General features: G+C 47.0%; 1 protein-coding gene across 9 annotated transcripts in view; it reads left to right on the forward strand.

Annotated features, from left to right (window-relative positions):
- LRRC34 (leucine rich repeat containing 34) overlaps window positions 1–24,908 on the forward strand; it is a 341,237-nt gene that overhangs the window by 99,729 nt on the left and 216,600 nt on the right. For 2 of the 9 annotated variants that reach the window (XM_085633736.1, XM_085633739.1), the window contains exons 6-12: window positions 1,692–1,745; window positions 4,323–4,376; window positions 6,956–7,009; window positions 9,587–9,640; window positions 12,220–12,273; window positions 14,851–14,904; window positions 17,484–17,537. In XM_085633736.1, the coding sequence (XP_085489862.1) occupies window positions 1,692–1,745; window positions 4,323–4,376; window positions 6,956–7,009; window positions 9,587–9,640; window positions 12,220–12,273; window positions 14,851–14,904; window positions 17,484–17,537 (378 nt within the window). The remainder of the gene's footprint in view (window positions 1–1,691; window positions 1,746–4,322; window positions 4,377–6,955; window positions 7,010–9,586; window positions 9,641–12,219; window positions 12,274–14,850; window positions 14,905–17,483; window positions 17,538–24,908) is intronic. The other 7 variants (XM_085633737.1, XM_085633738.1, XM_085633740.1 and 4 more) reach the window with 7 other exon arrangements.

A 24,908-nucleotide genomic window follows, 5' to 3' on the forward strand; every position in this document is an offset into this window, starting at 1 on the left:
CAGAGCGAGGCCTACTATTAGTCCCTCAGTCCTGATCCGGCGAGCCCTCCCCTCCAACCGCGCCCCCCCCACCCCCCCGGCCCCGATCCCCGGGCAAGGAGTCCAACCAGTCCCCGGCCGCTTCGGGACGATCAAAAAAGTGCGTGCGGCCATCCACCTCCACCCGCAACTTAGCTGGAAAAAGCATCGCATACTTGAGGTTCAGGTCCCGTAGACGACGTTTGACTCCGAGAAAGCTCAGTCTCTGCTTCTGGACCGCTGGGGTGAAATCAGGATAGAAGTTTGCGTCCATATTGTCAAGTCTGACCGGTCCTTGTTGCCTAGAAGTCTGCAGGATAGCGTCTCTATCCCGAAAGTTGAAAATCCGGGCAATGAGAGGCCTCGGAGGGGCTCCGGCCTTAGGTCTTCCTCCGGGAACCCTGTGGGCACGTTCCACCGCAAAGAATTTACTCAGCCCCCGGGGCTGGAGATGGGTGAGAATCAGGTCCTCCACAAACAGGTCCGCCGCCGCCTCCTCACGTCCCTCCGGCACCCCGACAATGCGGACATTGTTCCTCCGGGCCCGGCCCTCGGAATCCTCCAGTCGACGATCCATCAGGGCGCTCGCCTGGCCAAGCCGGCGCACCTCCTTTTGGAGGGCCGCCACGTCCGCTGTGAGGCCCGAGGTGGTGTGGGCCAAAGAATCAACCCGGTCATTGGTCTTGGATAAATCGGCCCTCACCAGGCCAACATCCACGTGGACCGAGTCAATCTTTTGCGCCAGTGTGTCAAAGCGCTGGTCCACCGAGGCCTTCATCTCGGCGATAGCGCCCATGACATCTCGCAGGGTCAGATCCGCGGGCAGAGCAGGAGCATCAGTCGGGCCCTCAGGGGACCTACGCGGCACCTCGGGAGATCCCTTCTGGAGGGTGTAGCGGTCCATGCTGTTGGACTGATGGGCTGCGCCACGGCGGGTCGATTTCACCTTTGCCCGGTCGCCATCTTGCTTTGTGGACATGGTTACAGTCCCCAAATCGTGCCAATCACCTCGGAAAAGGCCGACAAACCAGTTCACGGGCTCCGGGGGGGGGCATCCACAGGTCCGCAGGACGGATCACAGCCGGCGGGCCAGCAGGGCACCCCAACGAGGCCACACCACCGCACACCGCCCGCAACCCAACCTCGCCTACGCAGCAAGGAGGGTGCAAAAGCGAAAGTGAAAGTGCGGGGTACGCGAGTCGCCCAGCCCTGCCCGCCGCTGTTGATCACTTTGTCTCCGGATCGCCCCGCAACTCCAATCCGGGGGGCCGGCGTGGAGAAGGCCGCAAACCTCAGTCGGTGCTCCCGCCGGTGTCCGAGGTCCAATTTGGAAGCGGAAAACGGGTAACACCTCAGCTCGGGCTCACCAACACAGTCCCCTCATCTAGGACAGGATATTTTCAGGATTTATGTAGGAGGTCACGGAGGTCCTCGGGAGCCTCGCACCTACGCGGCCATCTTGGTTGCGCGCTAGGCTCCTCCTCCCACAGATCCCACTTCTTACACCACTTGTGATACTTTTGGGAGACTGCGCCAGATGGAAAGGCGAGGAGGCTTAGTTTGTTTCTCAGTGGTGTCTTTTTTTTCCAAAGTATTGCGATAATTATATACGTAAATGTTAATGAAAACGTCTTCAAGTATTGATTTTCTGTTGTCTCCTTTTCTCCTTCTAGGTCTTCAGGTGTAGCTGTGTTACCCGGAATCTCGGCGGAAACAATAAACAAGCAGTAAGTAACGATTCCCGAGATAATAACTAAAATTCTTTTTCATCAACACCTCTAGTGGTTAGGTTGGAAAAGAAGTAGTGTCCCAGTGAAGGCAACTGAAGGTTATTGTGTGACTGATCTGCCATTCACTAGACATAAAAGATTAGAAGCGCCCCTGCTTTATGTTCCCTTCTTTCCTCCGAACCATATATGAGAAAATAATAGTATCAGAAGAGAGAAGAAAAAAGATAAATTATATATATATTCCTTATCTTGGGACCATTAAAGTGTTTTTCAAGGTGGCATTATATCTTTCAACCAAACTGTCGGTTTGGGTGTGATAGGCGCCTATTCGTATATGAGTAACACCCAACACGTGACAGACTTGACTAATCATTTTGGAAACAAAGGGGTCCCTTGATCTGTCAAATTTTCCTTTGACAAGCCCACCCCAGCTAACACGTCCATCATGGCTTTAGCCGCATTCATAGTATTGGGATTATGCAAAGCAATGGCTTCAGGAAAACGCTTGGCATAGTTAAGTACTAACACACAACGATATCCACTCCCAGAAGGTAAAAGATAGCCTATTATCTCCATCCCCACTCCGGTGAAGGGTACATCTGTTATGGGCAATGGCATCATGTGTACTGTGGCCGGTTTATATCCGATAAACTTTTCACATTTAGGACATTCTTTCCAGTATTTTTGTACTTGTTGAGAAACACCTGGCCAGTAGAATTTATCTAAAATGGGCTGCTCGTTTTCTTTCCTCCCAAAATGACCTCCCAGAAGGTGGCTGTGGGCCAAGGACAGGACCTTATCGCTAAAAGGGGTGGGGATCACTAATTGGGCAGGATCCTTAGGGCCACCTTTTCTGTACGACAACCCGTTGTGCACATAGAATTGAGGACATACTTTTGTCGGGTCTTCCGGATCGGCTGCTACACGCCAGGCCTTGTAGAATGAGGGACCCTCCTGTGAAGCTGCCCTGAAATTGCAGTCATTAGCCCAGACAAAATCCTTCACCTGTGTAGAAAAAACCTTTAAAGGGATTTGTCCTTTTTCCTCCCTTTGCTGTTTTCTACTTTTTCTCTGCTTGGCAGGTTGACATTCGTAGTTGTCCACTTGAGAGAAAGGAGCAGTAGCTGACAAATCATCTCCATCCTTGCAGGTATCTTGCACCAAGGAATTGAGATGAGAATAATCGTTACCCATGATCATAAGTTCTGGAAATTTGGGTTCGAGACCCCCTTTGAGAGGGACAATGGGTAGATCTCTGTTTTGCAGGCATATTTCTGCTATAGGGTATCTTTTACTGTCCTCATATACACACTGAATATTCTCTATTTCATGAGCCTGACTACAGGATGTGGTAAGACTTGGGACTGCATCACACTTTGAAGACATCCAGTGTCTACCAACGCATTAACTGGTACATCATTAACGAATACCTCGCAATGGTAAGGGAGACGTTTCATTGCCACATTATTATATAGGACCTGAGTCATTCCTGTTTCCATGAGCTCTGCCTTTTGAGGGCAGAATCGCGCTTTATGTCCAAACCTTTCACTTTAGAAACCTCTTGGTCGAGACATAGGAGTCTGTACTACAGGACCAGGCAATAAAGTCACAAGTTCAGTTTTTTTCTGCAAAGGGGGAGGAGGGTTACTAACAGGTACTAAACTTGGTCTTCTCCAGTTTGACGCCTGCCTCCCTTTTTGTAGTTCCTGAGCTCGACTATAGGCAATAGCTATTTCAACAGTTTGTTCTAGAGTCAGATGGGTATGCTGGGTTACCCATTCCTGTATGGTAGGATGATGGAGGTGAGGTATTGCTCCAGGTGTATTTTCCATTATGCCCTCTTTGGTTGCTGTGAGGGTTTTTAACCAACGGTCAGTTAATTCTTTCACCCTGTAATACAATACCCTGGGTGTTTGTTCGTCTCGATCTTTAAGATGATGCATTTTTATTCAATAAGTTTCACCGTCAACCCCAAATCGCTCCAGAATGTTCTTTTTATCTCAGTATAGGGAGTAGTGCCCTGAGGATTTGAAGCCTGGCAGATGGATTGTAACACCTCCTTTAACAAAGGATTTAGATATTGCTTCCATCCATCAGCCGGCAAGGCTGCGACCTGTTCCATGCTCTCGAAATTGTTAAAGAAAAAATATGGACCCTCTCCACTTACATATGTTATGCAGACCCACTGAGGGCAACGTGGTATGCCCCCTCTGTTGTCCCAGAGTATCAGCCAATCTTCCAAGGGCTGTGTCCTGCGTCGTATATAATGTTGTCAGGGCATTGTATGTTGCTTCATGATCTTCCGCTGCTGTACTGAGGAATTTTTCCATCGCCTGCTCCAGCTTCTGATGGCTCTCAGCGATCTTGTTCACCACCACCTCCATGTTTCCAGATCCCACTTCTGACACCACTTGTGATACTTTTGTGAGACTGCGCCAGATGTAAAGGCGAGGAGGCTTAGTTTGTTTCTCAGTGGTGTCTTTTTTTCCAAAGTATTGCGATATTTATGTACGTAAATGTTAATGAAAACGTCTTCAAGTATTGATTTTCTGTTGTCTCCCTTTCTCCTTCTAGGTCTTCAGGTGTAGCTGTGTTACCCGGAATCTCGGCGGAAACAATAAACAAGCAGTAAGTAAAAATTCTAGAGATAATAACTAAAATTCTTTGTCATCAACACCTCTAGTAGTTAGGTTGGAAAAGAAGTAGTGTCCCAGTGAAGGCAACTGAATGTTGTTGTGTGACTGATCTGCTATTCACTAGATATAAAAGATTAAAAGTGCCCCTTCTTTATGTTCCCTTCTTTTCTCCGAACCATATATGAGAAAATAATAGTATCGGAAGAGAAAAGAAAAAAGATAAATTATATATATATATTCCTTATCTTGGGGCCATTAAAGTGTTTTTCAAGGTGGCTTTATATCGCTCAACCAAACCGTCAGTTTGGGTGTGATAGGCACCTATTCGTATATGAGTAACACCCAACACGTGACAGACTTGACTATTCATTTTGGAAACAAAGGGGTCCCTTGATCTGTCAAATGTTCCTTTGACAAGCCCACCGCAGTGAACACGTCCATCATGGCTTTAGTAGCATTCATAGTATTGGGATTACGCAAAGCAATGGCTTCAGGGAAACGCTTGTCATAGTTAAGTACTAACACACAACGATATCCACTCCTAGAAGGTAAAAGAAGGCCTATTATGTCCATCCCCACTCCGGTGAAGGGTACATCTGTTATGGGTAATGGCATCATGTGTACTGTGGCCGGTTTATATCTGATAAACTTTTGGCATTCAGGACATTCTTTGCAGTATTTTTGTACTTTTTGAGAAACACCTGGCCAGTAGAATTTATCTAAAATGGGCTGCTCGTTTTCTTTCCTCCCAAAATGACCTCCCAGAAGGTGGCTGTGGGCAAAGAACAGGAACTTATCCCTAAAAGGGGTGGGGATCACTAATTGGGCAGGATCCTTAGGGCCACCTTTTCTGTACGACAACCCGTTGTGCACATAGAATTGAGGACATACTTTTGTCGGGTCTTCCTGATCGGCTGCTACACGCCAGGCCTTGTAGAATGAGGGATCCTCCTGTGAAGCTGCCCTGAAATTGCAGTCATTAGCCCAGACAAAATCCTCCACCTGTGTAGAAAAAACCTTTAAAGGGATTTGTCCTTTTTCCTCCCTTTGCTGTTTTCTACTTTTTCTCTGCTTGGCAGGTTGACATTCGTAGTTGTCCACTTGAGAGAAAGGATCAGAAGCTGACAAATCATCTCCATCCTTGCAGGTATCTTGCACCAAGGAATTGAGATGAGGATAATCGTTACCTATGATCATAAGTTCTGGAAATTTGGGTTTGAGACCCCCTTTGAGAGGAACAATGGGTAGATCACTGTTTTGCAGGCATATTTCTGCTTTAGGGTATCTTTTACTATCCCCATATACACACTGAATATTCTCTATTTCATGATCCTGAATACAGGATGTGGTAAGACTTGGGACTGCATCACACTTTGAAGACATCCAGTGTCTACCAATGCAGTAACTGGTACATCATTAACGAATACCTGACAATGGTAAAGGAGATGTTTCCTTGCAGCATTATTATATAGGACCTGAGTCATTCCTGTTTCCATGAGCTCTGCCTTTTGAGGGCAGAATCGCGCTTTATGTCCTTACCTTTCACATTAGAAACCTCTTGGTCGAGACATAGGAGTCTGTACTACAGGACCAGGTAATAAAGTCACAAGTTCAGGTTTTTTCTTCAAAGGGGGAGGAGGATTACTAACAGGTACTGAACGTGGTCTTCTCTAGTTTGACTCATGCCTCCCTTTTTGTAGTTCCTGAGCTCGACTATAGGCAATAGCTATTTCAACAACTTGTTCTAGAGTCAGATGGGTATGCTGTGTTACCCATTCCTGTATGGTAGGATGATGGAGGTGATGTATTGCTCCATGTATATTTTCCATTATGCCCTCCTTGGTTGCTGTGAGGGGTTTTAACCAACGGTCAGTTAATTCTTTCACCCTGTAATACAATACCCTGGGTGTTTGTTCGTCTCGATCTTTAAGATGATGCAATTTTATTCAATAAGTTTCATCTTCAACGCCAAATCGCTCCAGAATGTTCTTTTTTTCTCAGTATAGAGAGTAGTACTCTGAGGATTTGAAGCCTGGCAGATGGATTGTAACACCCCCTTTAACAAAGGATTTAGATATTGCTTGCATCCATCAGCCGGCCAGGCTGCGACCTGTTCCATGCTCTCGAAATTGTTAAAGAAAAAATATGGACCCTCTCCACTTACATATGTTTTGCAGAACCACTGAGGGCAACGTGGTAAGCCCCCTCTGTTGTCCCAGAGTATCAGCCAGTCTTCCAAGGGCTGTGTCCTGCGTCGTATATAATGTTGTCAGGGCATTGTATGTTGCTTCACGATCTTCCGCTGCTGTACTGAGAAATTTTTCCATCGCCTGCTCCAGCTTCTGATGGCTCTCAACGATCTTGTTCACCACCACCTCCATACTTCCAGATCCCACTTCTTACACCACTTGTGATACTTTTGGGAGACTGCGCCAGATGTAAAGGCGAGGAGGCTTAGTTTGTTTCTCAGTGGTGTCTTTTTTTCCAAAGTATTGCGATATTTATGTACGGAAATGTTAATGAAAACGTCTTCAAGTATTGATTTTCTGTTGTCTCCCTTTCTCCTTCTAGGTCTTCAGGTGTAGCTGTGTTACCCGGAATCTCGGCGGAAACAATGAACAAGCAGTAAGTAACAATTCTAGAGATAATAACTAAAATTCTTTGTCATCAACACCTCTAGTAGTTAGGTTGGAAAAGAAGTAGTGTCCCAGTGAAGGCAACTGAATGTTATTGTGTGACTGATCTGCCATTCACTAGATATAAAAGATTAAAAGCGCCCCTTCTTTATGTTCCCTTCTTTTCTCCGAACCATATATGAGAAAATAATAGTATCAGAAGAGAAAAGAAAAATTATAAATTATATATATATTCCTTATCTTGGGACCATTAAAGTGTTTTTCAAGTTGTCATTATATCGTTCAACCAAACTGTCGGTTTGGGTGTGATAGGCGCCTATTCGTATATGAGTAACACCCAACACGTGACAGACTTGACTAATCATTTTGGAAACAAAGGGGTCCCTTGATCTGTCAAATTTTTCTTTGACAAGCCCACCCCAGCTAACACATCCATCATGGCTTTAGCCGCATTCATAGTATTGGGATTATGCAAAGCAATGGCTTCAGGAAAACGCTTGGCATAGTTAAGTACTAACACACAACGATATCCACTCCTAGAAGGTAAAAGATAGCCTATTATCTCCATCCCCACTCCGGTGAAGGGTACATCTGTTATGGGCAATGGCATCATGTGTACTGTGGCCGGTTTATATCCGATAAACTTTTCACATTTAGGACATTCTTTCCAGTATTTTTGTACTTGTTGAGAAACACCTGGCCAGTAGAATTTATCTAAAATGGGCTGCTGGTTTTCTTTCCTCCCAAAATGACCTCCCAGAAGGTGGCTGTGGGCCAAGGACAGGACCTTATCGCTAAAAGGGGTGGGGATCACTAATTGGGCAGGATCCTTAGGGCCACCTTTTCTGTACGACAACCCGTTGTACACATAGAATTGAGGACATACTTTTGTCGGGTCTTCCGGATCGGCTGCTACACGCCAGGCCTTGTAGAATGAGGGATCCTCCTGTGAAGCTGCCCTTAAATTGCAGTCATTAGCCCAGACAAAATCCTCCACCTGTGTAGAAAAAACCTTTAAAGGGATTTGTCCTTTTTCCTCCCTTTGCTGTTTTCTACTTTTTCTCTGCTTGGCAGGTTGACATTCGTAGTTGTCCACTTGAGAGAAAGGAGCAGTAGCTGACAAATCATCTCCATCCTTGCAGGTATCTTGCACCAAGGAATTGAGATGAGAATAATCGTTACCCATGATCATAAGTTCTGGAAATTTGGGTTCGAGACCCCCTTTGAGAGGGACAATGGGTAGATCTCTGTTTTGCAGGCATATTTCTGCTATAGGGTATCTTTTACTGTCCTCATATACACACTGAATATTCTCTATTTCATGAGCCTGACTACAGGATGTGGTAAGACTTGGGACTGCATCACACTTTGAAGACATCCAGTGTCTATCAACGCATTAACTGGTACATCATTAACGAATACCTCGCAATGGTAAGGGAGACGTTTCGTTGCCACATTATTATATAGGACCTGAGTCATTCCTGTTTCCATGAGCTCTGCCTTTTGAGGGCAGAATCGCGCTTTATGTCCAAACCTTTCACTTTAGAAACCTCTTGGTCGAGACATAGGAGTCTGTACTACAGGACCAGGCAATAAAGTCACAAGTTCAGTTTTTTTCTGCAAAGGGGTAGGAGGGTTACTAACAGGTACTAAACTTGGTCTTCTCCAGTTTGACTCATGCCTCCCTTTTTGTAGTTCCTGAGCTCGACTATAGGCAATAGCTATTTCAACAGTTTGTTCTAGAGTCAGATGGGTATGCTGTTTTACCCATTCCTGTACGGTAGGATGATGGAGGGGAGGTATTGCTCCAGGTGTATTTTCCATTATGCCCTCTTTGGTTGCTGTGAGGGTTTTTAACCAACGGTCAGTTATTTCTTTCACCCTGTAATACAATACCCTGGGTGTTTGTTCGTCTCGATCTTTAAGATGATGCATTTTTATTCAATAAGTTTCACCGTCAACCCCAAATCGCTCCAGAATGTTCTTTTTATCTTAGTATAGGGAGTAGTGCCTTGAGGATTTGAAGCCTGGCAGATGGATTGTAACACCTCCTTTAACAAAGGATTTAGATATTGCTTCCATCCATCAGCCGGCCAGGCTGCGACCTGTTCCATGCTCTCGAAATTGTTAAAGAAAAAATATGGACCCTCTCCACTTACATATGTTATGCAGACCCACTGAGGGCAACGTGGTATGCCCCCTCTGTTGTCCCAGAGTATCAGCCAATCTTCCAAGGGCTGTGTCCTGCGTCGTATATAATGTTGTCAGGGCATTGTATGTTGCTTCACGATCTTCCGCTGCTGTACTGAGGAATTTTTCCATCGCCTGCTCCAGCTTCTGATGGCTCTCAGCGATCTTGTTCACCACCACCTCCATGTTTCCAGATCCCACTTCTGACACCACTTGTGATACTTTTGTGAGACTGCGCCAGATGTAAAGGCGAGGAGGCTTAGTTTGTTTCTCAGTGGTGTCTTTTTTTCCAAAGTATTGCGATATTTATGTACGTAAATGTTAATGAAAACGTCTTCAAGTATTGATTTTCTGTTGTCTCCCTTTCTCCTTCTAGGTCTTCAGGTGTAGCTGTGTTACCCGGAATCTCGGCGGAAACAATAAACAAGCAGTAAGTAAAAATTCTAGAGATAATAACTAAAATTCTTTGTCATCAACACCTCTAGTAGTTAGGTTGGAAAAGAAGTAGTGTCCCAGTGAAGGCAACTGAATGTTGTTGTGTGACTGATCTGCTATTCACTAGATATAAAAGATTAAAAGTGCCCCTTCTTTATGTTCCCTTCTTTTCTCCGAACCATATATGAGAAAATAATAGTATCGGAAGAGAAAAGAAAAAAGATAAATTATATATATATATTCCTTATCTTGGGGCCATTAAAGTGTTTTTCAAGGTGGCTTTATATCGCTCAACCAAACCGTCAGTTTGGGTGTGATAGGCACCTATTCGTATATGAGTAACACCCAACACGTGACAGACTTGACTATTCATTTTGGAAACAAAGGGGTCCCTTGATCTGTCAAATGTTCCTTTGACAAGCCCACCGCAGTGAACACGTCCATCATGGCTTTAGTAGCATTCATAGTATTGGGATTACGCAAAGCAATGGCTTCAGGGAAACGCTTGTCATAGTTAAGTACTAACACACAACGATATCCACTCCTAGAAGGTAAAAGAAGGCCTATTATGTCCATCCCCACTCCGGTGAAGGGTACATCTGTTATGGGTAATGGCATCATGTGTACTGTGGCCGGTTTATATCTGATAAACTTTTGGCATTCAGGACATTCTTTGCAGTATTTTTGTACTTTTTGAGAAACACCTGGCCAGTAGAATTTATCTAAAATGGGCTGCTCGTTTTCTTTCCTCCCAAAATGACCTCCCAGAAGGTGGCTGTGGGCAAAGAACAGGAACTTATCCCTAAAAGGGGTGGGGATCACTAATTGGGCAGGATCCTTAGGGCCACCTTTTCTGTACGACAACCCGTTGTGCACATAGAATTGAGGACATACTTTTGTCGGGTCTTCCTGATCGGCTGCTACACGCCAGGCCTTGTAGAATGAGGGATCCTCCTGTGAAGCTGCCCTGAAATTGCAGTCATTAGCCCAGACAAAATCCTCCACCTGTGTAGAAAAAACCTTTAAAGGGATTTGTCCTTTTTCCTCCCTTTGCTGTTTTCTACTTTTTCTCTGCTTGGCAGGTTGACATTCGTAGTTGTCCACTTGAGAGAAAGGATCAGAAGCTGACAAATCATCTCCATCCTTGCAGGTATCTTGCACCAAGGAATTGAGATGAGGATAATCGTTACCTATGATCATAAGTTCTGGAAATTTGGGTTTGAGACCCCCTTTGAGAGGAACAATGGGTAGATCACTGTTTTGCAGGCATATTTCTGCTTTAGGGTATCTTTTACTATCCCCATATACACACTGAATATTCTCTATTTCATGATCCTGAATACAGGATGTGGTAAGACTTGGGACTGCATCACACTTTGAAGACATCCAGTGTCTACCAATGCAGTAACTGGTACATCATTAACGAATACCTGACAATGGTAAAGGAGATGTTTCCTTGCAGCATTATTATATAGGACCTGAGTCATTCCTGTTTCCATGAGCTCTGCCTTTTGAGGGCAGAATCGCGCTTTATGTCCTTACCTTTCACATTAGAAACCTCTTGGTCGAGACATAGGAGTCTGTACTACAGGACCAGGTAATAAAGTCACAAGTTCAGGTTTTTTCTTCAAAGGGGGAGGAGGATTACTAACAGGTACTGAACGTGGTCTTCTCTAGTTTGACTCATGCCTCCCTTTTTGTAGTTCCTGAGCTCGACTATAGGCAATAGCTATTTCAACAACTTGTTCTAGAGTCAGATGGGTATGCTGTGTTACCCATTCCTGTATGGTAGGATGATGGAGGTGATGTATTGCTCCATGTATATTTTCCATTATGCCCTCCTTGGTTGCTGTGAGGGGTTTTAACCAACGGTCAGTTAATTCTTTCACCCTGTAATACAATACCCTGGGTGTTTGTTCGTCTCGATCTTTAAGATGATGCAATTTTATTCAATAAGTTTCATCTTCAACGCCAAATCGCTCCAGAATGTTCTTTTTTTCTCAGTATAGAGAGTAGTACTCTGAGGATTTGAAGCCTGGCAGATGGATTGTAACACCCCCTTTAACAAAGGATTTAGATATTGCTTGCATCCATCAGCCGGCCAGGCTGCGACCTGTTCCATGCTCTCGAAATTGTTAAAGAAAAAATATGGACCCTCTCCACTTACATATGTTTTGCAGAACCACTGAGGGCAACGTGGTAAGCCCCCTCTGTTGTCCCAGAGTATCAGCCAGTCTTCCAAGGGCTGTGTCCTGCGTCGTATATAATGTTGTCAGGGCATTGTATGTTGCTTCACGATCTTCCGCTGCTGTACTGAGAAATTTTTCCATCGCCTGCTCCAGCTTCTGATGGCTCTCAACGATCTTGTTCACCACCACCTCCATACTTCCAGATCCCACTTCTTACACCACTTGTGATACTTTTGGGAGACTGCGCCAGATGTAAAGGCGAGGAGGCTTAGTTTGTTTCTCAGTGGTGTCTTTTTTTCCAAAGTATTGCGATATTTATGTACAGAAATGTTAATGAAAACGTCTTCAAGTATTGATTTTCTGTTGTCTCCCTTTCTCCTTCTAGGTCTTCAGGTGTAGCTGTGTTACCCGGAATCTCGGCGGAAACAATGAACAAGCAGTAAGTAACAATTCTAGAGATAATAACTAAAATTCTTTGTCATCAACACCTCTAGTAGTTAGGTTGGAAAAGAAGTAGTGTCCCAGTGAAGGCAACTGAATGTTATTGTGTGACTGATCTGCCATTCACTAGATATAAAAGATTAAAAGCGCCCCTTCTTTATGTTCCCTTCTTTTCTCCGAACCATATATGAGAAAATAATAGTATCAGAAGAGAAAAGAAAAATTATAAATTATATATATATTCCTTATCTTGGGACCATTAAAGTGTTTTTCAAGTTGTCATTATATCGTTCAACCAAACTGTCGGTTTGGGTGTGATAGGCGCCTATTCGTATATGAGTAACACCCAACACGTGACAGACTTGACTAATCATTTTGGAAACAAAGGGGTCCCTTGATCTGTCAAATTTTTCTTTGACAAGCCCACCCCAGCTAACACATCCATCATGGCTTTAGCCGCATTCATAGTATTGGGATTATGCAAAGCAATGGCTTCAGGAAAACGCTTGGCATAGTTAAGTACTAACACACAACGATATCCACTCCTAGAAGGTAAAAGATAGCCTATTATCTCCATCCCCACTCCGGTGAAGGGTACATCTGTTATGGGCAATGGCATCATGTGTACTGTGGCCGGTTTATATCCGATAAACTTTTCACATTTAGGACATTCTTTCCAGTATTTTTGTACTTGTTGAGAAACACCTGGCCAGTAGAATTTATCTAAAATGGGCTGCTGGTTTTCTTTCCTCCCAAAATGACCTCCCAGAAGGTGGCTGTGGGCCAAGGACAGGACCTTATCGCTAAAAGGGGTGGGGATCACTAATTGGGCAGGATCCTTAGGGCCACCTTTTCTGTACGACAACCCGTTGTACACATAGAATTGAGGACATACTTTTGTCGGGTCTTCCGGATCGGCTGCTACACGCCAGGCCTTGTAGAATGAGGGATCCTCCTGTGAAGCTGCCCTTAAATTGCAGTCATTAGCCCAGACAAAATCCTCCACCTGTGTAGAAAAAACCTTTAAAGGGATTTGTCCTTTTTCCTCCCTTTGCTGTTTTCTACTTTTTCTCTGCTTGGCAGGTTGACATTCGTAGTTGTCCACTTGAGAGAAAGGAGCAGTAGCTGACAAATCATCTCCATCCTTGCAGGTATCTTGCACCAAGGAATTGAGATGAGAATAATCGTTACCCATGATCATAAGTTCTGGAAATTTGGGTTTGAGACCCCCTTTGAGAGGGACAATGGGTAGATCTCTGTTTTGCAGGCATATTTCTGCTATAGGGTATCTTTTACTGTCCTCATATACACACTGAATATTCTCTATTTCATGAGCCTGACTACAGGATGTGGTAAGACTTGGGACTGCATCACACTTTGAAGACATCCAGTGTCTATCAACGCATTAACTGGTACATCATTAACGAATACCTCGCAATGGTAAGGGAGACGTTTCGTTGCCACATTATTATATAGGACCTGAGTCATTCCTGTTTCCATGAGCTCTGCCTTTTGAGGGCAGAATCGCGCTTTATGTCCAAACCTTTCACTTTAGAAACCTCTTGGTCGAGACATAGGAGTCTGTACTACAGGACCAGGCAATAAAGTCACAAGTTCAGTTTTTTTCTGCAAAGGGGTAGGAGGGTTACTAACAGGTACTAAACTTGGTCTTCTCCAGTTTGACTCATGCCTCCCTTTTTGTAGTTCCTGAGCTCGACTATAGGCAATAGCTATTTCAACAGTTTGTTCTAGAGTCAGATGGGTATGCTGTTTTACCCATTCCTGTACGGTAGGATGATGGAGGGGAGGTATTGCTCCAGGTGTATTTTCCATTATGCCCTCTTTGGTTGCTGTGAGGGTTTTTAACCAACGGTCAGTTATTTCTTTCACCCTGTAATACAATACCCTGGGTGTTTGTTCGTCTCGATCTTTAAGATGATGCATTTTTATTCAATAAGTTTCACCGTCAACCCCAAATCGCTCCAGAATGTTCTTTTTATCTCAGTATAGGGAGTAGTGCCCTGAGGATTTGAAGCCTGGCAGATGGATTGTAACACCTCCTTTAACAAAGGATTTAGATATTGCTTCCATCCATCAGCCGGCCAGGCTGCGACCTGTTCCATGCTCTCGAAATTGTTAAAGAAAAAATATGGACCCTCTCCACTTACATATGTTATGCAGACCCACTGAGGGCAACGTGGTATGCCCCCTCTGTTGTCCCAGAGTATCAGCCAATCTTCCAAGGGCTGTGTCCTGCGTCGTATATAATGTTGTCAGGGCATTGTATGTTGCTTCACGATCTTCCGCTGCTGTACTGAGGAATTTTTCCATCGCCTGCTCCAGCTTCTGATGGCTCTCAGCGATCTTGTTCACCACCACCTCCATGTTTCCAGATCCCACTTCTGACACCACTTGTGATACTTTTGTGAGACTGCGCCAGATGTAAAGGCGAGGAGGCTTAGTTTGTTTCTCAGTGGTGTCTTTTTTTCCAAAGTATTGCGATATTTATGTACGTAAATGTTAATGAAAACGTCTTCAAGTATTGATTTTCTGTTGTCTCCCTTTCTCCTTCTAGGTCTTCAGGTGTAGCTGTGTTACCCGGAATCTCGGCGGAAACAATAAACAAGCAGTAAGTAAAAATTCTAGAGATAATAACTAAAATTCTTTGTCATCAACACCTCTAGTAGTTAGGTTGGAAAAGAAGTAGTGTCCCAGTGAAGGCAACTGAATGTTGTTGTGTGACTGATCTGCTATTCACTAGATATAAAAGATTAAAAGTGCCCCTTCTTTATGTTCCCTTCTTTTCTCCGAACCATATATGAGAAAATAATAGTATCGGAAGAGAAAAGAAAAAAGATAAATTATATATATATATTCCTTATCTTGGGGCCATTAAAGTGTTTTTCAAGGTGGCTTTATATCGCTCAACCAAACCGTCAGTTTGGGTGTGATAGGCACCTATTCGTATATGAGTAACACCCAACACGTGACAGACTTGACTATTCATTTTGGAAACAAAGGGGTCCCTTGATCTGTCAAATGTTCCTTTGACAAGCCCACCGCAGTGAACACGTCCATCATGGCTTTAGTAGCATTCATAGTATTGGGATTACGCAAAGCAATGGCTTCAGGGAAACGCTTGTCATAGTTAAGTACTAACACACAACGATATCCACTCCTAGAAGGTAAAAGAAGGCCTATTATGTCCATCCCCACTCCGGTGAAGGGTACATCTGTTATGGGTAATGGCATCATGTGTACTGTGGCCGGTTTATATCTGATAAACTTTTGGCATTCAGGACATTCTTTGCAGTATTTTTGTACTTTTTGAGAAACACCTGGCCAGTAGAATTTATCTAAAATGGGCTGCTCGTTTTCTTTCCTCCCAAAATGACCTCCCAGAAGGTGGCTGTGGGCAAAGAACAGGAACTTATCCCTAAAAGGGGTGGGGATCACTAATTGGGCAGGATCCTTAGGGCCACCTTTTCTGTACGACAACCCGTTGTGCACATAGAATTGAGGACATACTTTTGTCGGGTCTTCCTGATCGGCTGCTACACGCCAGGCCTTGTAGAATGAGGGATCCTCCTGTGAAGCTGCCCTGAAATTGCAGTCATTAGCCCAGACAAAATCCTCCACCTGTGTAGAAAAAACCTTTAAAGGGATTTGTCCTTTTTCCTCCCTTTGCTGTTTTCTACTTTTTCTCTGCTTGGCAGGTTGACATTCGTAGTTGTCCACTTGAGAGAAAGGATCAGAAGCTGACAAATCATCTCCATCCTTGCAGGTATCTTGCACCAAGGAATTGAGATGAGGATAATCGTTACCTATGATCATAAGTTCTGGAAATTTGGGTTTGAGACCCCCTTTGAGAGGAACAATGGGTAGATCACTGTTTTGCAGGCATATTTCTGCTTTAGGGTATCTTTTACTATCCCCATATACACACTGAATATTCTCTATTTCATGATCCTGAATACAGGATGTGGTAAGACTTGGGACTGCATCACACTTTGAAGACATCCAGTGTCTACCAATGCAGTAACTGGTACATCATTAACGAATACCTGACAATGGTAAAGGAGATGTTTCCTTGCAGCATTATTATATAGGACCTGAGTCATTCCTGTTTCCATGAGCTCTGCCTTTTGAGGGCAGAATCGCGCTTTATGTCCTTACCTTTCACATTAGAAACCTCTTGGTCGAGACATAGGAGTCTGTACTACAGGACCAGGTAATAAAGTCACAAGTTCAGGTTTTTTCTTCAAAGGGGGAGGAGGATTACTAACAGGTACTGAACGTGGTCTTCTCTAGTTTGACTCATGCCTCCCTTTTTGTAGTTCCTGAGCTCGACTATAGGCAATAGCTATTTCAACAACTTGTTCTAGAGTCAGATGGGTATGCTGTGTTACCCATTCCTGTATGGTAGGATGATGGAGGTGATGTATTGCTCCATGTATATTTTCCATTATGCCCTCCTTGGTTGCTGTGAGGGGTTTTAACCAACGGTCAGTTAATTCTTTCACCCTGTAATACAATACCCTGGGTGTTTGTTCGTCTCGATCTTTAAGATGATGCAATTTTATTCAATAAGTTTCATCTTCAACGCCAAATCGCTCCAGAATGTTCTTTTTTTCTCAGTATAGAGAGTAGTACTCTGAGGATTTGAAGCCTGGCAGATGGATTGTAACACCCCCTTTAACAAAGGATTTAGATATTGCTTGCATCCATCAGCCGGCCAGGCTGCGACCTGTTCCATGCTCTCGAAATTGTTAAAGAAAAAATATGGACCCTATCCACTTACATATGTTTTGCAGAACCACTGAGGGCAACGTGGTAAGCCCCCTCTGTTGTCCCAGAGTATCAGCCAGTCTTCCAAGGGCTGTGTCCTGCGTCGTATATAATGTTGTCAGGGCATTGTATGTTGCTTCACGATCTTCCGCTGCTGTACTGAGAAATTTTTCCATCGCCTGCTCCAGCTTCTGATGGCTCTCAACGATCTTGTTCACCACCACCTCCATACTTCCAGATCCCACTTCTTACACCACTTGTGATACTTTTGGGAGACTGCGCCAGATGTAAAGGCGAGGAGGCTTAGTTTGTTTCTCAGTGGTGTCTTTTTTTCCAAAGTATTGCGATATTTATGTACGGAAATGTTAATGAAAACGTCTTCAAGTATTGATTTTCTGTTGTCTCCCTTTCTCCTTCTAGGTCTTCAGGTGTAGCTGTGTTACCCGGAATCTCGGCGGAAACAATGAACAAGCAGTAAGTAACAATTCTAGAGATAATAACTAAAATTCTTTGTCATCAACACCTCTAGTAGTTAGGTTGGAAAAGAAGTAGTGTCCCAGTGAAGGCAACTGAATGTTATTGTGTGACTGATCTGCCATTCACTAGATATAAAAGATTAAAAGCGCCCCTTCTTTATGTTCCCTTCTTTTCTCCGAACCATATATGAGAAAATAATAGTATCAGAAGAGAAAAGAAAAATTATAAATTATATATATATTCCTTATCTTGGGACCATTAAAGTGTTTTTCAAGGTGTCATTATATCGTTCAACCAAACTGTCGGTTTGGGTGTGATAGGCGCCTATTCGTATATGAGTAACACCCAACACGTGACAGACTTGACTAATTGTTGGAAACAGCCCACTCCCACTCCGCAGGGTGGTGGTGGACTCCCCGAACACACTGTGGTAGCTTGGCTCGAGTGGTCAGGAAACAGGCGCAGTGCTAAGCATACAATATACCCATACAATAACCATGCGTGCATCCGTTCCAAAAACGACTCTACAGCGTAAAAAATATGAAAATATTCTTTCTTTATCTTTTTCTCTTAGTTGCTGATTGGAAAAATAAATAAGACAATCACAATATACAAGTTTCAATTAGTGCAGGTCAAATAAATATTGGCTGTTTGATGAAATAAATAGGGGTGATCATAAATAACAGGGCATAAATACAAGTGCAATATATACAGACAATTAAATACTTTGAGGCAATAAATACTGTACCAATAAATATTGCACACCAACAAGTCCTGTGGACCTATAAATATAGTGCAGCAATAAATAGGTAAAAACTCAATAAATACAGTATCCCCAATAAATAATTAAAAGTATACCGCAACCCTCATATAATCAGATGACACTTCAATTCTTAAGGGCTGATAGGGCCCAGGCACAGCTTGTAGGGTTGTGGAAGGCTTGAGGGGGGCTACTCCCTGGCTGGGACAAGGCTGAGGCCTAATCTGAGGTAGATCCAAGGGGGGAATACCAGTGCCCTGGCTTTCTCTCTCCACACAACCTCTCTAGGTTAGTCCCAGTTCACCCCTTGCACAGTCAGGTTGGTTTCAGCACCTCCCTAGCCCCTTAGAGCAGTCTCTCAGGTCTCCACAGGGCCTTAGGCGCCCTCTACTCCACTTACTGCCCTTTTTCTGATGTTCCGACGCCGCTGGAGTCGTGTCGACGCCGTGAGGCGGTTCCGGTTCGGTCTCGGCGGCCTCGGCACAATGTCAGTTCTTTGACGACGCCGGCAGGCGGTTCCGGTCCGATGTCGGTGGCCTCGGTTCGATCTCGACCTCCGATTCGACGGCGTCGGGCAGTCTCTTCACGATGTCGACTTCGGGCGGCTCCGGTCCGATGGCGCTCTCGGCTCCGATGACGTCGGCCGGCCTGGCCTCGATGTCGACTTCCGGCGACTCCGGGGTGCGATCCTCACCCCCGACCTCCGGTGCTCCTCCTCACAGGCTCCGGGCGACTCCGGAGTGCGATCCTCACTCCCGACCTCCGGTGCTCCTCTACCTCGGTCTCCGACGACTCCGGAGGGCGGACTTCACTCCTCCGATGACGCCGCTCGCTCGACCTCGGTTCACTTCCTCCTCGACCTCTGGTATTCCTCACGACCTCCGTCGGCGCCCTCTCACGACCTCAGGCGGCTCCGGGTACGACGTCTGCTACTTCAGTCAGCGCCGCTTCTCCACCTCGGGCTCCAGGTCTTCAGGCTACTCGACGCCGGACTCCAGGGAAACCAGTTCTCAGGTCAGAATCTTGCTGTTTTCTTGGTTCTAAGGCCTGTTCCTGCTGTCCAGGTCCTTAGGATAAGTTTCTTCTGTCTTCTTCCCACACAGGGCTATAGGCTGGGATCCATCAGTAGGGACAAGTATCAAGGGTGGGTTTATGGACCCCACTCCCGGCACAAGTTTCCACCCCTGCCGCTTCACTCCTTCCTCCTTCACTGTTGTGCTCCTCTCTCTTCACCAGTCAGGTGCCAACTGCCAGCTCCAACTGCCAACACTCTGTCTTAACCTCCCAACATTCTAAACCGCCTCCAACGGTCACAGGGTTCTGGAATCTCCTGGAATGTTCTGGAAGGTGCTGGTATGTTCCAGTGGATGCTGGTGATGTCACAGGTGGCCACCATTTTGTGCTCCAGGCCCTCAGACAGAAGTTTCAGGGGTAGCTAAAATGGCTCCCTGAATCTGCAGCAACACGAAAAAGTCTGGTGGTTCCCAAAAAGGAAAAATTCAAACTGGGTTTGAGGCAAAAGTGGGACAAAATAAATAATGATGAGGAGGGACCACCCAAAGGGCTGACAGGTCTAACACGCGTCCCCCCCAGCTGAAAGTGGGGAGAGCTACCCAACCCCTTGGGAGTTCTCATCACTAAGGCGGAAATACCTTGAGAGACCGTCTGCATTGGCGTGGTCCACTCCAGGCCGATGTTCCACCTGAAAGTCCATCCCCTGTAGGGAAATAGACCACCTCAACAACTTGGGATTCTCCCCCTTCATTTGCATCAGCCAACGAAGGGGTCTGTGGTCGGTCTGAACCAGGAAGTGCGAGCCAAACAGGTATGGCCGCAACTTCTTCAGAGCCCATACCACTGCAAAGGCTTCACGCTCTATTGCACTCCACTTCTGTTCCCTGGGAAGTAGTCTCCGGGATAGGAAGACCACGGGTTGATCCAGACCCTCTTCGTTGAGTTGCGATAACACTGCCCCAATGCCATGTTCTGATGCATCTGTCTGGACAATGAACTTCTTGGAAAAGTCTGGGGCCCTTAAGACCGGGGCCTCGCACATGGCTTTCTTCAATTTCTCAAAGGCTTGCTGACAAGCCTCCGTCCAGACTACCCGTCGAGGTTGTTTCTTGGACGTGAGCTCCGTGAGGGGGGCTACGATGGTACCGTACCCCTTCACGAAGCGGCGGTAATATCCCGTGAGGCCCAAAAATGCTCGGACCTCAGTCTGTGTCTTGGGGGGTTCCCAGGCCATGATGGCCTCGATCTTCGCCTGGAGGGGTTGCACCGTTCCCCTACCCACCAAGTGTCCAAGGTACACTACCGACCCCTGCCCGATCTGGCACTTGCTGGCCTTGATCGTCAATCCAGCTTGTCTCAGGGCCTGGAGAACAGCTTGCAGGTGACGCAAGTGATCCTCCCAGCTGTTACTGAAGACGGCTATGTCATCCAGATAAGCAGCAGAGAAACTCTCCATCCCGGTGAGGATCTGGTTTACCAGGCGCTGAAACGTGGCAGGTGCGTTCTTGAGCCCAAAGGGCATCACACAGAACTGGTAGTGGCCATTGGGCGTGGAGAAGGCTGACCTTTCCCTTGCTCCATCAGTCAAAGAGATCTGCCAGTACCCCGAAGTAAGGTCAAAGGTACTTAGATATTGGGCAGCTCCCAGCCGGTCAATCAATTCATCCGCCCTAGGGATCGGATGAGCATCAGTTTTTGTCACTGAATTCAGTCCCCGGTAGTCCACACAGAACCTCAGTTCTGGTTGGGCACCCGGTGGTGCAGCTTTTGGTACTAACACCACCGGACTGGACCAGGGGCTGCTAGAAGGTTCAATCACTCCTAGCTCCAGCATCTTAGTGACCTCACTATGAATGCTGGCCTTCACCTTGTCTGACATCCGGTAGATCTTGGACTTCACAGGTGGGCTGTCTCCTGTGTCCACGTCATGGACGCACAGGTGAGTCCTACCCGGGACAAGGGAGAACAACGAAGAGTACTGCCCCAGGACCTGGCGACAGTCCTCCTGCTGTTCAGGAGTTAGAGATGGGGAGAGAATCACTCCCTCCACCGACCCATCCTTTTCTTGAGACGCAAACAGATCAGGGAGAGGCTCGCTTTCCACGTCCTCTCCTCCGTCAGTCACCATCATCAAGATGACTTCGGGCCTCTCGTGGTGGGGTTTGAGGCGGTTGGCATGCAGCACCCGCAGGGGCTGACGAGGGGTCTTCAGGTCCACCAAGTAGGTAGCCTTACCCTTCTTCTCCAACACCTCAAAGGGTCCTGACCAGCGATCCTGGAGGGCACTAAGCTCTCCTGGTTCGATCACCCACACCTTCTGGCCAGGCTCCAACTCCACCGGGTGAGCGTTGTGGTCATACCACGCCTTCATCACTGCTTGGCTGGCTTCCAAGTTGTCAGAAGCTTGCTTCCACAACTTAGCCATTTGGCTCCGGAAGGCCAGCATGTAGCTCACCACATCCTGGGGGAGCTTTCTGGGAGTTCTTTCCCATCCGTCTCTCACCAGGTTAAGAGGTCCACGTACAGGGTGCCCATACAGAAGCTCGAAGGGGCTGAAGCCCACTCCCTTCTGTGGCACTTCCCTGTAGGAAAAAAGTAAACAGGGTAGGAGGACGTCCCATTTCCTCCGCAGGCTTTCAGGCAGACTTCTGATCATGCCCTTCAAGGTTTTGTTAAACCTCTCCACCAGACCATTGGTCTGGGGGTGGTAAGGAGTGGTGAACCGGTACGTCACTCCACACTCCTTCCACATTGCCCGCATATACGCTGACATGAAGTTGGTCCCCCTGTCGGACACAACTTCCTTGGGAAAACCCACTCGGGTAAAGATTCCCATCAGGGCCCTAGCCACAACAGGTGCTGTTATGGTCCTCAGAGGTATTGCCTCTGGGTACCGTGTGGCATGATCCACCAGGACCAGGATAAACCTGTGACCAGCTGATGTTGGCGGATCTAACGGACCCACAATGTCGATGCCCACCCTTTCAAAGGGGGTGCTAACGACAGGAAGTGGTTCCAGGGGAGCTTTCAGCTTCACCCCTGTTTTCCCACTGGCTTGGCAAGACACACATGTCCGGCAGTAGGTATCGGACGACACTTTCATCTGAGGCCAATAAAAGTGTGGGACAAGACGGGCGAAGGTCTTGTCTTGCCCCAGGTGTCCTGCCAATGGTATCTCGTGAGCCAACTCCAAAAGGAAGGCTCGATAACGTTGAGGAACTACCAAGGCTCGTGACGATCCATGTAGGGGTGCCTTGGGTTCACTGTAGAGGAGGCCATCCTCCCAGTAAACACTGTAGTTCCCTTCAACGTTCCCTGCTGCCTGGGCTTCGGCCTGTCGCCTCAGCCCCTCAAGGGTAGGGCACTCCCTCTGGCCCTGGCAGAATTCCTCCCTGGACGGGCCTCCCTCCACGTGCCACTCGGCCGGGATGGGTAGGTCCTCCAGGTTGGTAACGTCCCCCTCCGCAGACTCCTGGTCCACCACCTCCGGTGGCCTATCCGTCCTACGGGGTGGAGACGCCGAGGCAGGCTCCTCCTGTCCTCGGTTCTTCCCTTGACTGGCAGCTGGCTGGGCCTTTGTTCCAGGCTCCAGCCGGAATGAACTCCCTCTTCGGGTAGTCTCGGACCTTGTGCTAACACAGGCCCAGTCAGGTGTACCCAGCATCTCGGTGTGAGTCCGGTATTCCACCTCCTTCCAAGCGTTGTGCTCCATGTCATTGCCCAGCAGACAATCGACTGGCACGGCAGGGCTTACGGCAACTCGAAGTGAACCTGCAACCCCCCCCCATTCAAAGGGAACCTCGGCCACTGGATAGTGACCTGTTCTGCCGTCAGCCATCGCGGCTGGGTGGAGTACATCGGGAATTACCTGCTCTGGAGACACCAGTTGGCTACGCACCATAGTCATACTGGCTCCTGTGTCTCTCAGAGCCTCCCCTCTTTGGCCGTTGATGGTGATCCACTGCCCATACTTTGCGGTATTTGCGGGCACCTGGATCTTGGGAACCATCTCCCGTTCTCCCAGGGACACTAAAGTGACACCCGCCCACTCCCTTCCCTTAGTTAAGGGCATCTCCTCCCCGAGCACTACACTAGCTACTCCGGGGGTCTTTCCTCCCGTGGGAGGGGGTGATCGTTTCTGACACTTCGGGTCTCCTTTATAGTGTCCAACGCCACCGCACTCGTAGCAATGGACAACCCTTGGCTGCTGACTCTGGCCAGGATTAGGGTTTCTGGGTGGGTTAGCCTTAGAGGTGAATCCTGTTCCCTTCCCTTGGAAGGTATTTTGGGGGCCTTTGGAGAACTCCTTTTTCTTTTCCCCTCCCTCTTTCTTCTGGGGGGCGCCCTGTCCGGCCTTTTGAGTATCCCCTCCAGTCCCCCTTGTGGACACCCGGGTACTGGCCCAAATGTCCGCCTCCTCAGCAAGCTTCCGGGGGCTGGTCAGCTTGCTATCCACCAGGTGTTGCCGCAGTTCAGGGAAACATTTCTCGAGTAGGTGTTCCTTCAGTACTAGGTCAAACAGCTCCTCGTAGTTCCTTACTTCACTGCCCTGAATCCAACCTTCCAGTGCCTTCTTTGCATAGTCCAGGAAGTCCACCCAATTCTGTGTGCCCAGTTTGTGACTACCCCTGAACTTCTGTCTGTACTTTTCAGGTGTTAGTCCAAACTTTCTGAGGAGCGCCAGTTTCATGGCGGGGTAGTGGGTCTGCTCATCCTCTTCGAGGGCCAATAAAGCATCCCTACCAGCTGGAGGCATGTACTTATACAATCCCCCTCCCCAGTACTTCACTGGAACCCCATGGGCCCTCAACGAGACCTCATAGGCTGCTAGCCACTTGGCGATGTCATCACCCACCCCATAGCTAGCTACTATGTCCTTTGGCAGGTAAGGTTTGGGTTCCCTGGTGGACTCTTGGATTTGGCTGCCACCATTAGGAACAGTTGGTGCCCCAATTCTTAGGATCTGAAGCTCTATCTCTTTCAGTCTTATCTCATGAGCCATCCTCTCTTTCTCCGTCTCATGAGCCAACCTCTGTTCCTCCTTCTCCTTCTCCAGCTTTGCTAAATCCCATGTGAGCTGTCTTTTCTCTCTCCGATCTGCTAACTCCACGCTGGATAAGCCCCCGCTAGAGACAGTGCTGCCCTTCCTAGAAAGTGTCCTGGGCCCTGCTGACAGGTTCCCCACCTCAGGTTGGTACATCTCAGCCCCCTCGGGGTCAGGCTCTCCATCCCTGTCTTCCTCCTCAGCCTTGCTTTCTCGGCGTGCCTCCCCCCAAGCCCTTAAGCTGGTTTGGAGTGCACCCTTCTTTGCTCCTGGGGGACAGTACACCCCCTCCCGCTGGCAGAACTCCCTGAGTTGGGCCACAGTGTACGTTTCTAGATTCTCTAGTACAAACTCCATCTTGCCCACTCAGGTTAGAGGACAGGTTTTGTGCAGTAACAATGCAGGGGGGTACCTTTAATAATACCTCCTCCCACCACCAGAGTAAATTTGGAAAAAACAAAAACCCACAATTAGGAAGGCCGCTGTGAGAAAACTCCCGGTGTAGGCCTATGGACTACCCACAGTTATTGTTGAGTATACGTAGGCACAG

The sequence above is a fragment of the Triturus cristatus genome, chromosome 11, assembly GCF_964204655.1.
Source record: "Triturus cristatus chromosome 11, aTriCri1.1, whole genome shotgun sequence".
In the NCBI taxonomy this organism is placed as follows: Eukaryota; Metazoa; Chordata; class Amphibia; order Caudata; family Salamandridae; genus Triturus; species Triturus cristatus.